Here is a 16,056-nt window from a genome sequence, read left to right as displayed (position 1 = left end):
TAAAGCCCTAAGGCTATGTGGAAAACATGGATATACTCGTTGGCTGTATCCATGTTTTCCAGACAACCTTAGAGCTTTATCCAACTTTAGCAGCCCCAGCTAATCAAATGCCGATCATTTGGGTTCGGATCGACTCAAAACCGATTCGCTCATCTCTATTTGGAGCCCAAATTCACTAGTGGTGTGTTTTTAATACTACATACAACCTTAGGACGGGTGGTGGTGGTTTTCTATTCCTGGATAACTCCTTGGCCAACAGCTGCATAATAGAATACACTTTATCTCGTTTACCAGTTCAGCCGATTTTGCCCATGTTATGGTCCTGTACGGCAGGATGCTGGGTTCACATATTTTATCTAATGAGGGAAAAAAACACAGCAGACAAAAGGTGGGAAAAATATATATAATAAAGACCATAGTTAAAAGGCACATTAAAATTCATTGTGGCTCTGGTTATCATCTATGGGGGCTGCCAGCAATGTGTGCAGATATACATGAGGACAGGAGGCAGCCATAGTGACCAGAGCTACATGAACACCAAAGAAATGGATTCATCTTTCTTGGCATTTCCCCATCCTACGGCTTTCAAAACTACAACTCGCAAGCATGCTGACAGCCTGCTGGAGCAGTGGCCTTAGATTAGGGATGGGGAACTTTCAGCTCTCCAGCTGTTGCAAAACTACCATTCACATCATGCCTGGACAGCCAAAGCAAGCCATGGTGGGAGTTGTAGTTTTGCAACAACTGGAGATAAGACGTTCCCGGTCTCTGCCTTAGGGGCATTCACATATCTTTTAGGTTTTTTTTTTTGCTTTAGCTTCGGCTGTCCAGGCATGATGGGAATTGTAGTTTTGCAACAGCTGGAGGGCCGAAGGATTCCCATCACTGTTCTTGCTATTGGATGATGGGAGTTGTCCGGCCCCACTGCTGTTTCTGCACTCACACAAAGGAATCAGATTGAGAGATGGTCTATGGCTAGCGTTCACATTAGATGTACTACTGGCATATAAATCCTTCTATAAATATATACACGTCTTCACAACCCCCACTAAGGCACATTACACACAGCATTAAAACTGGTATTTTAGGGTCCAAATAACAGCTGTAACACCCCCAGTTCTACACAATTTAACCCTATACATCCACAATAACCAAACTTCAATACACTAAAAGGCACTAGCATTGGAAACTTATTCCCATTCAGTTCAACAGAGCCAAGTTGCAATACCAGACCTGGGCAGTGGAAGGCGTTCATTCGTGTCAGTGCTTTGACAGTGACTGCAGCACCAAATCAGGAAACTTATAACAGCAGATTTGGTGAAATGTGTCCTGTTCATAGAAATGTAAGTTATTACAATGCACTGAGCTGCTCCATCTGTACACAGAAGAAAGGGCTCTTCTTGTCCGCCAAAATAACAGGAGGTAGCTGGTTACTAAGCCATTATGGAAACATTAAATTTATTACATCTGTAAGCGACCTGCTTAACCGCAAGGTGTGGCAGTACCAAAAAAGTAAGAATAGATGGCCTAGTATTAGGGGTCTGACACTGCTGCCACTTACTGTATAGGGATAGTAGGGACAAGCTCAGGCAAGAGTGTCACACTCACAGGGGCACCAAGGCCTCTCTTAAACTGGATTGGCTGGGGGTGGCAACTGCAATATTGATGGCCTATACTGATCATCAACTTTACAGACTGAATAATCCCTTTAATGGGAATGTGTCACCTAAGCTTTCTTTTACTGATTAGAGTCAGATACTAAAATGTGTTCTTTTATTCTAATCTGTTTTTATTTTCAGATTTTTTTTATTTCACTTTTTGTTGATTGTTATAACTGCTGCCATATTGCCTGGGCTGTTCCTAACCGCATTTAGTGAGCTGCTTTACAGCAAGACTCATGGACATAGATGGCAATAGACAGACTGTCCCCTCGATATGAATGTAAAACATCGTTGCGCTTGCTGTGACCTTTGAAAAGTTCATTCTTCTAACTACTGGTGTCACATGTTCTCTTATCACTACAAATAGAACAGGACGTTTTAGCCCCAGTGATGAGAATTAGGCCTTATGCACACATTCAGTATTTTCATATATTCCTCCGGCAATCCACTAAAAATTACGGATTGGACATATGTAGCAACCGTATTTCTGTAAATGCTCCCCAAGATGCCAAACAGGTTACAATTCGTAAAAATAGCAAATCCCATTGATTTCTATGGGAGGATCCATGAAAAATTTAGGTCCACACTAGGACATGTCTTTTTTTTTTTCTCCAGAATTGGTTTGCATCTACTGATCATGTGAACAGCCCAATAGACAACAATGTGCACTAACGCAAATACAGATCTGTAGATTACGGGACGTGTGAATTAGGCCTTACAAATTAGCAAATTTACTATAGGAACTGGGAAAAGAGAAGCAGGCTTCAAAGCCCACAGCCTGATGAGCAGAATGCACAATGCTTAGTTCCTACTGTAAATTCACTCATCTCTAATGAGAATGAAAACTGTAAAAGGTCCAGTTTTTAAAATATAGATTGAAAAAAGTGGAAAATTAGAAAAAAATTGCACCAAAACTTTGTAAAAAAAATATGCTTAACATTATTTAAACAATAAGTTATTTTCTGATGACACATTCCCTTTAAGACTTCTTTTTGGCTATCCCTTTCTGTGAAATTCAAATCTGTTACCTTCCCCAAAATACACCCAGTGTCATTTTTCTGAAGCTTAAGTATAAAAAGGGTGAGAAAGATGATTGTCAAGTCAAGCATGCTCAAGTCCGTTGTTCAGTATTTGAACAAGAAGTTTGACGCAGCCCTTGAAAGTCATGGAAAACATATACAGCCTATGATCTACATCGTTTTCCAAGACTCCTTAGGGCTGCATCAAAGTTTGTCGGCCACAGCTATTTAAATGCCAAACAATCAGACTCTAGCATGCTCAAGTTGCGCTCATCTCTGGTGAGAAATACAAGTACTGACCTCTGCTCTGTCCAGTATAAACCTTTGCTAGCTCTGTTGCTAAAAAATTTAGGCAACAAATATGGCCGCTACTAAAAGACTCACAGACTGTATCGGCTTAGGTATGGGACAAGATGATAGATATTCTTTAAAAGTGTGAGCACATGCCACAATGAAGAACGGTCCACTGATGCCAGCTGATCAAGTAGCCTTTGATAAGTCCTACGCCAGCCGAGTTCTGTGTATGAGCCCTATTAAACAGAGTGCAGGACTCGGTCAGCGTGGGACATATCCAGAGAAACTAGATCCGCACTGCCCGCCATTATGACACGTACTATTTAAGGCCATATTCACACATAGAATTTTAGTCAGTCTTTTTTTTCAACTAAAATCAGGAGTGGAACTGACAAGGCAAAATTACAGTGGAAAGATTTTCACACTTTGTGTTTTCAACTCACGCCTGGTTTGGTTTGAAAAAAGACTGATGGAAATACCATGTGTGAATCTAGCCCACAGGTGCAATGGTGGTCACACTTTTTTTTTTTTTTTTTTTTTTTTTTTTTCAAGAACTAGTTAAAACTATGAAACTGCTGAGAAGTTATAAGTAAATGCTCTTTTGAGGAAAGGCTAGGTCCATGGGGGAGGGGGGAAGCTACCTCACTAGTGGATAAAGTGTGACAGGAGTGGATCATAGCGGAAGTGCTGCAAAACCTTCAGATGTCGGACTCTTTGTGGCACAAACGTGAACTAATCTTCCCCTTACAAAAAAGCCTTCATATCAACATATACAGACAGACCTATAGACACAAGAGTAAAAAGCAGCTTCATTGCCTCTCGCAGTTTGTCACTTACAGGGTTACAGTAACCAGATATACAGCACCTATCGCCTGGTGTAACCTCTGGAAGTGATATACATGGGCCGAGCCTATGTGAACATTTATCTAAAAAACCGACTTCAGGCAACGTAAAATAGAAGTCACCCTATAACTAAAAGTATGGCAGCAAATGGCAGGAGATCAGGTATATTGTGATACAGTAGCTGGCTGGATACAGTGTCTGGCAGTGACTTATTCCCTCCTCACTGAGGCAGATCCTAGTGTTCAGAGTCAGGAAGAATGAGCAGTTCTCATATATGTATAGCCATCTTCAGGGTGGGTTCTAGACATCGCAGATTTACCACTTGTACATACAATGCAGGCTGCAGAGATTTATAAGATCCAATCAGCAGGTAAAATCCACACTGACCCCAAAGTGGAGGCCGAGCACCATCAAGATTCCCCTACTACTGCTTTAAAATAGTATGGTCCAAAAACTCATTTAAAACTACATCCCAGCATTCCCCTCCCATAAAACCCAGCCTGCGGAGGGCATCTCAAGGTGATGCTTAAACGTTCATTGTAGATACAATCTGGTCTCCTAGACTGCTTTCATGTTGCAGCTGAAAAGAATTTCCTAAAATACACGCTGGCTGGATGCCAGTGTATAGGTCGGAGTTTCCCAACTCTTGCAAAACAGAAACTCTCAGCACCATCCTCTGTCATCATGCTGGGAGTTGCAGTTTTGTAGGGAGTGCCACTGGTTAAAAACGACCAGTGTTGGCATACAGTGTTAGTTACTGGGAGCCTCTGTATGTAATATATCAATCTATACATAAAAAGTATACAGATTATACATGTATTCCATATACTTTTGGATGTATGGATATAGTGCACTGTGCTAATTCAACCTTACTGAGGTAATTTAAAAACAATTGTGCTGGTCACACAGGGATACTTATCAGTATAAGTGATATGTCTAACCATGTGATCTCCATCATAAAAACTACCATTGACGGCTGGATAAGAAATACTACATCGCAGCTAATTCATATAGGTCCTTGTGGTCACGGAAGGTTTCAAGTTAGTGGATTTCTGGCGCAGCAGGTGTCCCTGCTCTCTATAAGTCTGTGCGATTCAGCGACAACTTGCACTTGATGCCCCATATGTCACGATTCTTCTTGCTGCCTGTGGTCGGCCGGGCGATGGTGCTGAACAAGGAGCCATTGATCTTTATATGTGGGAACGACTCCTTTAGCACCTGTAAGGCGTTGTCAGTCACAATACCAAACACACTCAGGGTCTTCAGGTGAAGTAGTTTTCCGAGGTCACTGAAAAGGAGAAAGAAAGAATGAATCTCACTACAGTTCAGTGGCCGCAGCTTGTGCAGCATGTAACACCAGTGATCAGACTCGGCCTAGTTTTATAGATCTGTGGTGTGAAGATATACTCTATAGCAAATTTACTAAAAGTGTTATTAAACAGCAGCTCTAGCCACATGCAGTAATTTTGCATAATCAACATTTTACAGACGTACCAGAGTTTGTGGCATGAATGCATAGGCAAAGCGTTAAGGCAACTTATCCATGCATCCAATCAATTTCAATGACCTAAACACAGCTAGTGCGGACGGTAAAATCAACAAGGTATGTTGCCATCACATTCTGACCATGCCCCAGGGGGTGGAGGGGGGCAAACTTGATGCAAACCCTTAATATGTTTGGCACCAAGATGATGCTGCAGATGTGATGACGCCAACAGTTGCAGGTGCCATCTTGGTCATCACCTATATATGAACACACATGCCAATATATCTAAACAGTATTAATGCCACATAAATAAGTAAAGAATGTGAAGGTTCTACCAACTAGTGCCAGAGTATAAAGTAACCATCTATGATAATCCAGACTGGGACAGAGTATATAGTAACCATCTATTATAACCCAGCCTGGAGCAGAGTATATAGTAACCATCTATAATAATTAGAGATGAGCGAACCGGGTTCGGGTTAGAGTCCATCCGAACTCAATCATTCAGCATTTGATTAGCTGGGGCTGCTGAAGTTGGATAAAGCTCTAAGGTTGTCTGGAAACATGGATACAGCCAATGACTATATCCATGATTTCCACATAGCCTTAGGGCTTTATCCAACTCTAGCAGCCACCGCTAATCAAATGCTGAATGATTGGGTTCGGATGAACTAGAGCATGCTCGAGATTCGCTCTTCTCTAATGATAATTCAGTCTGGAGCAGAGTATATAGTAACCATCTATGATAATCCAGCCTGGAGCAGAATATATAGTAACCATCTATTATAACCCAGCCTGGGACAGAGTATATAGTAACCATCTATGATAATCCAGCCTGGGACAGAGTATATAGTAACCATCTATGATAATCCAGCCTGGGACAGAGTATATAGTAACCGTCTATGATAATCCAGCCTGGGACAGAGTATATAGTAACCATCTATGTTAATCCAGCCTGGGACAGAGTATATAGTTACTGTCTATGATAATCCAGCCTGGGACAGAGTATATAGTAACCATCTATGATAATCCAGCCTGGGACAGAGTATATAGTAACCATCTATGATAATCCAGCCTGGGACAGAGTATATAGTAACCATCTATTATAACCCAGCCTGGGACAGAGTATATAGTAACCATCTATGATAATCCAGCCTGGGACAGAGTATATAGTAACCATCTATTATAACCTAGCCTGGAGCAGAGTATATAGTAACCATCTATGATAATCCAGCCTGGGACAGAGTATATAGTAACCATCTATGATAATCCAGCCTGGGAGAGATTATGCCCATAGTATACTACTGTTATTTTCAGGCCAAGGAGAGGGATGGTGTTGTAATATTAGTCAGGGTCAGTGTGGGGAGACTGGGAATAGCAGAGCGGTTCTTACAGTAAAGTGGCCGGAGTGATCTGATAGCAGCGGCTGAGCCCGAGGTGTTGGAGCCGGAGCTGATGAAAAGCCGGGAAGCAGTCAGCGGTGAGCAGCACGCTATCACTGTGGACAGGAAACATTCATCAGATATTGTATAGGACGTCATTCACTGCAGTCTTTTGTATGGAGCAGCAATACATGAATGAATAATCTTAACACTATTAATAATCTCTCAATACTGTAAACTAATCAGCTAATCATCTGTACATGGAGATACTGCAAACATGGACACTACGATAGCGACAAGTGTTCCCATGAAAGGGTTATTCCCCCCTATAAAGTGGTGACAATCGCTACGAAAGGTGGCGTGAAAATAAAGGGGGCACAGGAGTGTAGCATGATTCCATTCATTGTGCAAGGAACTGCAGTTTGGCATCCGCCTCTTCCCATTCACATCTGTGGTAGTCATATAAACACTGAACATGCGGACATGAATGGAGAGAGCTGTGAACCTGGGCCACCACCTCACCGTTCCCTCTATTCCTGTATGAAGCAGAGGGTATCCCCATTCTGGTGATGGGGCGGCCATAGGTTGGGTTCTTTATATATCCTTCTAGTGACTTGTTCCAATGTAATTTATAATTGTACATGATTGGTAGATGCCCTAACAAGAACGATTCCTCACCTTAAATCTAGGTTGATGAGATCAGGACACCTCTGCAGTAGCATCTCCACATCTGTAGGACAAGTAAGTGGTGAAACAACACGGTAACAAGCACCTTGTACACAGCGTAAGACAATAAAGATATAGATAGATATATACCAGCTATCTCCAGGTTCTGTCGGTATCCACTAAAATTCAACTGTGTTAAACCCGTAGGGAAGTTGTCCACTGCGCTCTTCACGTGGTCCGCTGTGAAATCACACCATGACAGGTTCAACTCCTCCAGGCTGAAAGACACAACAGAGAAGCATGTTACTGGTGCGTGTTATACATACTATATCTACCTATCTATAGATACACACACCCCAGTACACTGCTTTTAGAGCAGAGTGGTGGTTAGCAATCTAGATAACAAGCTGTCAACAATAGGAGGAAAAAGCAGAATATCAGGAGGAGAAGACAAGTTCGCTAAATGAAGGTATTTCTAAAAATATTTTTTTGGATGACTTTAACAAGTATAACAATATTAGAGGAGATGGGAATAGACCTACCTGGTGCAGCTTTTTAGCATCTGGGTGAGGGATTCTGGAGTAAAGCCGGAGCAGCCACAAAGGTTTAAACGTTTTAGATCTGGGTTCTGAGCAATGGCACTGGAATGAATTAGGGAAAGCCATCAATACTTTGTTATTTGTGTGACACAGTCCTGCTCTTATGGATGTATATAGTTTACAATGAGTGTTGGCGCAAGGGTACAAAACAATATCTTTACATGGTCTTCAACATCATTATCTGTCCTCTCGGGTTCCTACATGATTGTCTTGTTCATAGACCGCTCATTACACACTTATCTGACAAATATGCTGCACAAACAACCCCATTTAGATAAATGGAACAGATGTTTAGCTGAAGAAAAGACTGGAACATCAAAGTATTACTTAAAGGGGTGATCCAGGATTATAAAAACAGCAGCTACTTTCGATCTAAAACGGCACCACCCATTTCCTCAGATTGTGTGTGGTAATACAACTCCTGTACCCGACCTAAGGACAGGAGAGGTGCTGTTTCTGGAAGGAAGTGGCCATGTTTTTCTAAGCCTCGAAAATGCCTTTAAAGGGCCAGAGCAGTGAGAAGCTACCTATATTGAGTTTACTGACAGGTCCTTCAGACTTCAGAAGACATGTCTCTATTAGAGATGAGCGAACCAAAGAGTGTGCAGCATTTGAATTATGGTGGCTGCTTAAGTTGGATGCAGCCCTAGGGAGTCAAGGAAAACATGGATGCATCCAAGTTTTCCAGGCACCCTTAGGGCTGCATCCAACTTATTCAGCCACCGGTATTCCAATGAGATTCGCTCATCTCTAGTCTCCATCCATGCCTGTAAAGTGTAGCAGGGTGAAGCCTTCTGGGGCACAGTCAACCCTTTGTACGATCACTAGAAGATAAGCTACACCCTACACAAGATCTATAGCGCAAAATGAGAACCAACCTTTGGGTATGGCTCATTAGTCTAGAGGCCTATATTCTTGAAGGAAAATAGTGCAGTGGTGCAGATATCTTACCACACAATGGTGTCAGAAAGTTGCAGCCCTTCCAGACTCAGGTTGTGCAGGTTGTGGCAACGGGAGATGATGCTCTCCAGGGCGTCCGTGCTTACTGTACAGTTAGAGAGGTCTGCATGCTGGAGGCGCAGGGGTCTGTCAAATGAAAATAATGTGGTATGTCACTTTAAATAATGTTTCCAACATTGCACAGAGAGCGATAACCAGCTTTCCAGTATAAGTTACTATGAAGCAGGACAAGCTATGGCATCTGACAACCTAAAAGCGCTCCACTACAAGGATCAGAAGTCACCCCTCACCTGACATGTTTAAATAATGGTTCTCCAAGACACGACCTCGGACAGCGCAGGACGACGACACCCAGAGACAGCACGTTTCCTATACCTCCATTTGCCAGATGTTTGCCGGTAAGATCCACACTGTGCCATAGTGATTCATCGCACCTAAGAGGGAAATCACTTTATTAATGTAGAATTCCAGCCTATAGTATCAATGATGCAAGGTATTCACTCTGTACAGATGTTTCCCTCAGGTCTCGTCTTACTATTCATACTCCGGCGATTTTTTTTCCCCTTCAAATCAGAAAGTTATAAAGATTTGTAATTTGCTTCTATTTAAAAATCTCCAGTACTTATTAGCTGCTGTATGTCCTGCAGGAAGTGGTGTATTGTTTTCAGTCTGACACAGTGCTCTCTGCTGCCACCTCTGTCCATGTCAGCAACTGTCCAGAGCAGTAGCAAATCCCCATAGAAAACCTCTCCTGCTCTGGACAGTTCCTGACATGGACTCTGTTTGTAAGTGGGGGGACACCTATCCATTTAACCTCTTGTTCCCTAGCAGGTCTTGCAGTAAAAAGTTGTGCAAAGAGGGCGAGCCAATGTAAGGGGCTTCATATTTTCTGGACTTACGAGAGTCTGTTCCATCGCTTGCACACTCGGGACGCTCTCAGGAGGTCGGTTAAATGTAGATAGGAAAAGATGCCCAAAAGCAGCTCATCGGGGAGCGAGTCCCAGGATATCACTGATGGGTAAAGAAAAAATAGTTACATGACCTGGACAAGTGGCAACAACAATATTAACTAATATATATATATATATATATATATATATATATATATATATATATATATATATATATAATCTCCAGAAATTTGCTGCTGACATTAAAGGGGTATTCCCCCCAAGAGCAAAAAAAAAATGCGGGCGAGCGGCAGGAGTGAGGGCGATTTAGCCCAACCGCGGGTGATGAGGGCGACAGTGAGCCACGGTGTCACCGGTAAGTGAGCAGTGGGTGACAGCGAGTGAACCGTGGTTGACGGGGGGAAAGTGAGCCATGGGTGGTGCGATGGTGAAGATGGAGATGAGGGGTGCTGCGGGTGAGCGGTGCGAGTGACAGGGGTGACAGTCAGGGGGTGAGCTCTGGGGCTGGGGGGGGGGGTTACACGTCCTGGAGTGGCTGCTGTTAGAGAGGGAGACAGTGACAGCTGCACTCTCTAACAGCAGCCACCGCCGCAGTCCTCCTTCACTTCAGTTTGGCTGGGTTATAAGAGCTAACCCGACCCATTGAAGAGAAGGAGGACACGTGATGCCGTCTCGGAGGGTGCGGGCCAGGAGCAGGGAGCGTGTTGGGTTGGACTGAGGTCTGATGATTCTATGCAATTCCTGGGGGTGAATGTACCTAGATAACAGCAAAACTGTGCAGAATCCATAATAACTTTATATTGGAAAGATGGAAAGCTATGGGTGGGCAACATATTAATGCAAATATAATTTTAAGGGGAATACCCCTTTAACTTCTTGGGTTGATTTCTACTGATGTCTATAAAACTCTTTGTTCCTGGGCACTAAGATGAGTTCCTGGCTGCAGATCAATAGACTACCGTAATGCCTTCACTACAGCCCTAATGAATAGATTACAGTATATAGGTATATACCTGGCTGAGACAACCTAGATGTCCTGGCCCGCCTGGCAATGAAGAATCCATCATTTTTCTCCTTCTGTTTCTGGCGCTTCTGAGGAGGCGTCATCTGTAGGATCTGGTCTAGGGGGGTGTTTTCTGTGTCTGGCGGATCTCTCTCCATCGGGGTCACTCCCATTCCACAAAGCAGATCGGAGCTTTTCTTTGCGTCCCATGACCACGAGCTGAGCTTAGTTGTCGTGTTCATGACCGAGGCCGGAATCTCCTGAAGATGTTTCCTATAATAACCACACATATATGATATTGGGTCATCATATATCAAGTACATTCTATTTCATACGTAGAGATGAGCGGACCCGAGACCACAGCCGATCAACAAGCTTTAGGGCTGTGGAAATGCATTTCCACACCCCTAGCTCATTAGGGGGTTAAAAATTATACTTGCCCTCCTGGGCTCCACTCTTCTGTCTTCAGCAGATTGGCACACATCGCTTGCTGTGTTCTGGTTGGCTCCTGCAACTGCTGCTCAGCCAACCAGCGACTGCAGCGGTGTCCCATCTCAACTGCCAATTGGCTGGACATTGCAGGAGCAGACCACGCACATCAAGTGATGTGGGCCAGTCTGGTGAGGATAGAAGCCCAGAGCACAGGAGGGCAAGTATGATTACTTCCCCACATCAGTCTTGCCCCCCAAAGGGGTTAAGTGGAGATGCTGTGCACCTCCACTTAAAGTGTCCCTGTCCATATAACTTTCAAAATCTAAATCAACAGTAGATGTGATATAAAGCAAGTTTGCAATACACGTTCATTTCTTTTTTAAGTTATCATGGAAAACACAGCACTTCCTGTTGTCTGTCAAAAAACAGGAAACAGTCAGAAAACAGGAAGTCCTGTGTATCCCAGGCCATCTGAGGGCTCACAGAGAGGAGGAGGTCATGTGACTAATGGACACATTAAGCCGTGACTCTCTGTACTGGCCGGAATTCCTGTGTTTAGTCTGTTTTTTTTCAACCAGAAAAAACAGAAAACCAGAAAATCTGCCCTATACACATTACATAGACTAGTAGTGTGTGTGACAGGGTAAACCCATCCCCCCATGGCAATTGTATTATGTGTTATTGTGACATATTAGGTGTTTGTACTGATGGGGATCTGTGTGCTGAGTCCCCCCCCCTCCCCTTCGCCATCCTTAATATGAAGGGGCAGAAGTGCACAATGTGTTTCCTCTGCTCTCTGCAAAGTATAATGAGCAGTAAAAAGTCTATAGGACGTCAGGCATGTTCCATAGACTATTATAGCTGTGTAGAGCAGAGATGAAGGGGCTCATTGTGTGTAACTATTGTGTACCACCTCTGCCCTTTCACTCTTCTAACATGTCCCTAGGACAACTTTGTTAGTTCTCTCCAATGGTGGGGTGCCACTCCAGCCCCCCGCACCTCTCTAAGACTGAAACACCCCCTATAGGAATTGTGGAAAACAGCCTGACAGTTTTTAGCTTCCCGATTATTTCTGGTGATGCACCGAAAGCCATTAAGGGTGGGATGGGAAGACCGCCAAAATGTTGACTGAACAGGCACTGTACATCTTAAAGTGATATTGTCACCCCAGCTTTTTTATTTATTGTTGGGAGTGTATCTGTAAGGGGGGCGGGGGGGGGGGGCTTAGCATTCAATGAACCTCTTCTAAGCCCCACCTTAGTGACACTGTCCACAAATTAGAGGTGCACAGGAAAACTGAGGTGAAAAGTATCACCTTAAATGCTTTACAGTCATACCACTAAACAGGTCTTTATTTCCATTACTGTTCACTGTTATTTCATGGGTTCCAGTGTCCAGAAGTGGGGGTCTCCTGTGCCCTACAGCATCTCTTTTGTCTCATTGTGGCCCCCGCCTGTGTGATGGACAGCTAGGACTCAGAAAGGGGGCGCCACGGTTACTATCCTCAAAGATGGGGGTGCACAGAAGTCCAATAGACAATAAACGGAGCGAGTTCTGCTTCTCTGATCCCACGGATCAGTTCGAGATCATCTATTCACCCAATAGGTAATGGTATAATCTTAGGGTGATCTTTTTTCCTGGGACCGGGGAGGAGGTGGCTGAGGGAAAAGACATCCACTTACCTCCCCGATTCCAGCAGCGGGTCCCGCATCGCGGCACTGGTGTCTGACGCGGGCCCGAGACGTGACATCTCAAGTCCGCTCAGCCAGTCAGTGACGGAGGCGGGATCCATTTCAAGTCCTCTCAGATCCCGCCTCTGTCACTGACTGGCTGAGACGTATCGACTCGGGCCCGCGTCAGACACCAGGAAGCGGCCGGGAACCGGAGCGCCGCGATGCGGGACCCGCCGCTGGAAGCGGGGAGGTGAGTGGACGTCTTTTCCCTCAGCCACCTCCTCCCCAGCAAAAAAGTGCCCCCCCCCCCCCCCCCCCCCCGCTGGAGTACCCTTTTAAGGGCCTTTTACACCAGATGATTATTGTGCTAATAAAATTAAATCGTTCCAATTTAGACGACAATCTTGTAGACGCAGCAGCGATCAAACAACAGACACAAATTTGTTGATCTTTTCAGCAGAGCTCAGAATCATCGATAAGCGTTCAGAAATCTTTCGGTGTTCACTATAATCATATTTGCCACTTCTCGTAGTGGTCTAACTTTTCATCTTACTGTTATTCAAAAGAAAAAAAGCGATTTTTTTTTCTCACTACCTAGTCGGCAGCGGCGTGGAGATCCCGGTGGCATGGCCCATTTTTCAAAATGCCCCCTGGTTCCCATGATGTGGGCCGGATTCTTCATGTGCACTGTTGGTGGGCCTGGCCCCCCATATTCCCCTCAGTGAGGTATCTCCATGAGAATCAAGTCTGGCTGCGTCACGAAGGGATACGGTTACCATGCGAAAAATCGTTAATATTGTTCGAATGTGAACGATAATTGTTCTGTGTAATTGCAGGCAACGATTGAAAAATCGTTCGTGTGTTGTTGATTTAGATCTGAACCTAAAATTATTGTTAATCGTTCGCTGTAATTCCACATTCGTTCGCTCAAGTTTCGCATTTGTTCACTAATCGCTCAGTGTAATTGCACATTGTTCATTGTTTTCCTGAGATCAGAAGGAATAAACGATCATAGTAACGATCGTAACTAACGACCATCGTTCTGTGTAATATGGTGAACGATTTCAGGTTAACGATAATCTCTCGACAATCAGCGTTTAGACGAATAAATCGTTAGAAAAATTGTTAGAAAATACGTAAAGAATAAGGGTCCTATTACACGGAGCGATTTTTAACGATAAACAATCGCAAACGAGATTGTTTATCCTTAACCTGAAATCGTTCACCATATTACACAGAACTAGGGATGGTCCGAACCCGCCGAGGTTCGGATGAACCCAAACGCTCGGCATCGGATTCCCGCTGTCTGCCCGCTCCGTGCAGCGAGCGGATACAGCGGGAGGACCGCCTGGAAAAATGGGATACAGCCTATGGCTATATCCAATTTTTCAGGCGGTCCTCCAGCTGGATCCGCCCGCTGCACGGAGCAGGCAGACAGCGGGAATCATTACCGAAGGTTCGGGTTCGTACGAACCCGAACCGAACTCTGTTCGGACCATCCCTACACAGAACGATGGTCATTAGTGTGAACGTTATTCCATCTGATACCAGCAAAACAATGAACAATGTGCAAATACACTGAACGATTAGCGAACAAATGCGGAAGTTAAGCGAACGAATGTGGAATTACAGCGAACGATTAGCGATAATTTTAGGTTCCGATCTAAGGGCCCTATTCCACCGGACGATTATCGTTCAGATTATCGTTAAATCGTTCGAATCTAAACGATAATCGTTCGGTTGAAATGCAGTAACGATTAACGACCGAACGAGAAATCGTTGATCGCTTTATAAGACCTGGACCTATTTTTATCGTTGCTCGTTCGCAAAACGTTCGCAAATCGTTCGCATTGAATAAGACATCGTTCGGTCGTTCGCAATAGATACGAACGCAGTAGCGAAGAAATACGGAAGAAACGATCGCAATTACGATCATAAGTAACGATTATCGTTCCATGGAAATGAGTGAACGTTTTCAGGTCTTTCGCAATAGCGGTCGTTTGAGATCGTTAATCGTTAACGATTATGCTAACAATAATCGTCCGGTGGAATAGGGCCCTAAATCAACAATCAACGACATACGAACGATTTTTCGATCGTTGCCTGCAATTACACAGAACGATTATCGTTTAAAGTAGAATATAACGATTTTTCGCACGATAATCACCCCATCTCACACATAGGGTGAATCTTTGTTTACACGAAGCGATCTGCGAATTTTTAGCAAACAGCAAATGACGATTTGAGAACATGTTGAAAGATCAAAATGACCGATTTCTCGCTCGTCGCTTGATCGTTTGCTGCGTTTACACGGAACGATTATCGCTCAAATGCGATCGTTATGGCGAAAATTCAAACAATAATCTTTCCGTGTAAACGCAGCATTACAGTCACATGATTACCACTAGAGCAGCAATCCCCAAGCTGCAGAACTACAACTCCCAGCATGCCCCACCAAACAGGTCATGCTGGGAGTTGTAGTCCCGTCATACTGGGCACCCAAAGGGCCGAGGATTGTCCATCTCTGTCCTATATCCAGCTCTCCCCCAGGTCCTGCCATCTCTCCCTGACTGAAAGTTTTCCACATGAAACTTCATATCTGCCCACGCTGGGAGTTGTAGTCCTGCCTGCCACCGCCCTGTATATTACAGCACTACGTCCCGGCCACCTTCCCCTCAGTTTTTACCTCATCGTGATCAGCGCGCCCGTCCGGCTTCTTATACAAACTTCCCGCGTCCCTTTCTCTATCTACACGTAGCGGCGCGCTGACGTCATCCGGATAGAGCGCGCATGCGCGACATTCTAGCTCTGACTCATGGTAAAGGCACCTCATTGGTCACGTGCCTCTTCGCTGCTATAGAATGAGGCGCAGTATTACCATGACCCGGCACACGGATCACGTGACCCCTGTCCTTCCCCACAATGGGCATCACAATCACATCAAGATCTTTACACCTCATATCACCATCCTGTAGCACATTAGTTGTTACAAAACTACTGCTCCCATCATGCCCAGGTGATAGCTGAACACTGTAAGATAAGGGCATGATGGTAGTTGTAGTTCTGCGTGCTTCTAGTTGGGGGATCACTGCAGTGTTATTTCAAAAGTATATAGTAAAGCTGTCAG

At 44.3% G+C, this 16,056-nt stretch overlaps 1 protein-coding gene across 1 annotated transcript; it reads right to left on the bottom strand.

Moving 5' to 3' along the window:
* Positions 1–384: 384 nt before the first annotated feature.
* Positions 385–15,700, bottom strand: SKP2 (S-phase kinase associated protein 2). Its single transcript, XM_069963072.1, has 10 exons — positions 15,616–15,700; positions 10,835–11,097; positions 9,810–9,921; positions 9,201–9,344; positions 8,902–9,036; positions 7,894–7,992; positions 7,502–7,629; positions 7,364–7,415; positions 6,697–6,801; positions 385–5,105 (listed from the first exon to the last, which is right to left on the bottom strand). Exons 1-10 carry the CDS (start codon positions 15,618–15,620, stop codon positions 4,895–4,897), a joined length of 1,254 nt encoding a protein of 417 aa, XP_069819173.1. The 5' UTR covers positions 15,621–15,700; the 3' UTR covers positions 385–4,894.
* Positions 15,701–16,056: the final 356 nt, after the last annotated feature.

Source organism: Dendropsophus ebraccatus, chromosome 3 (genome assembly GCF_027789765.1).
Source record: "Dendropsophus ebraccatus isolate aDenEbr1 chromosome 3, aDenEbr1.pat, whole genome shotgun sequence".
Lineage (NCBI taxonomy): Eukaryota > Metazoa > Chordata > Amphibia > Anura > Hylidae > Dendropsophus > Dendropsophus ebraccatus.
The sequence above is the reverse complement of the archived record's forward strand: the minus strand, read 5'-3'. Positions and strand labels throughout refer to the sequence as shown.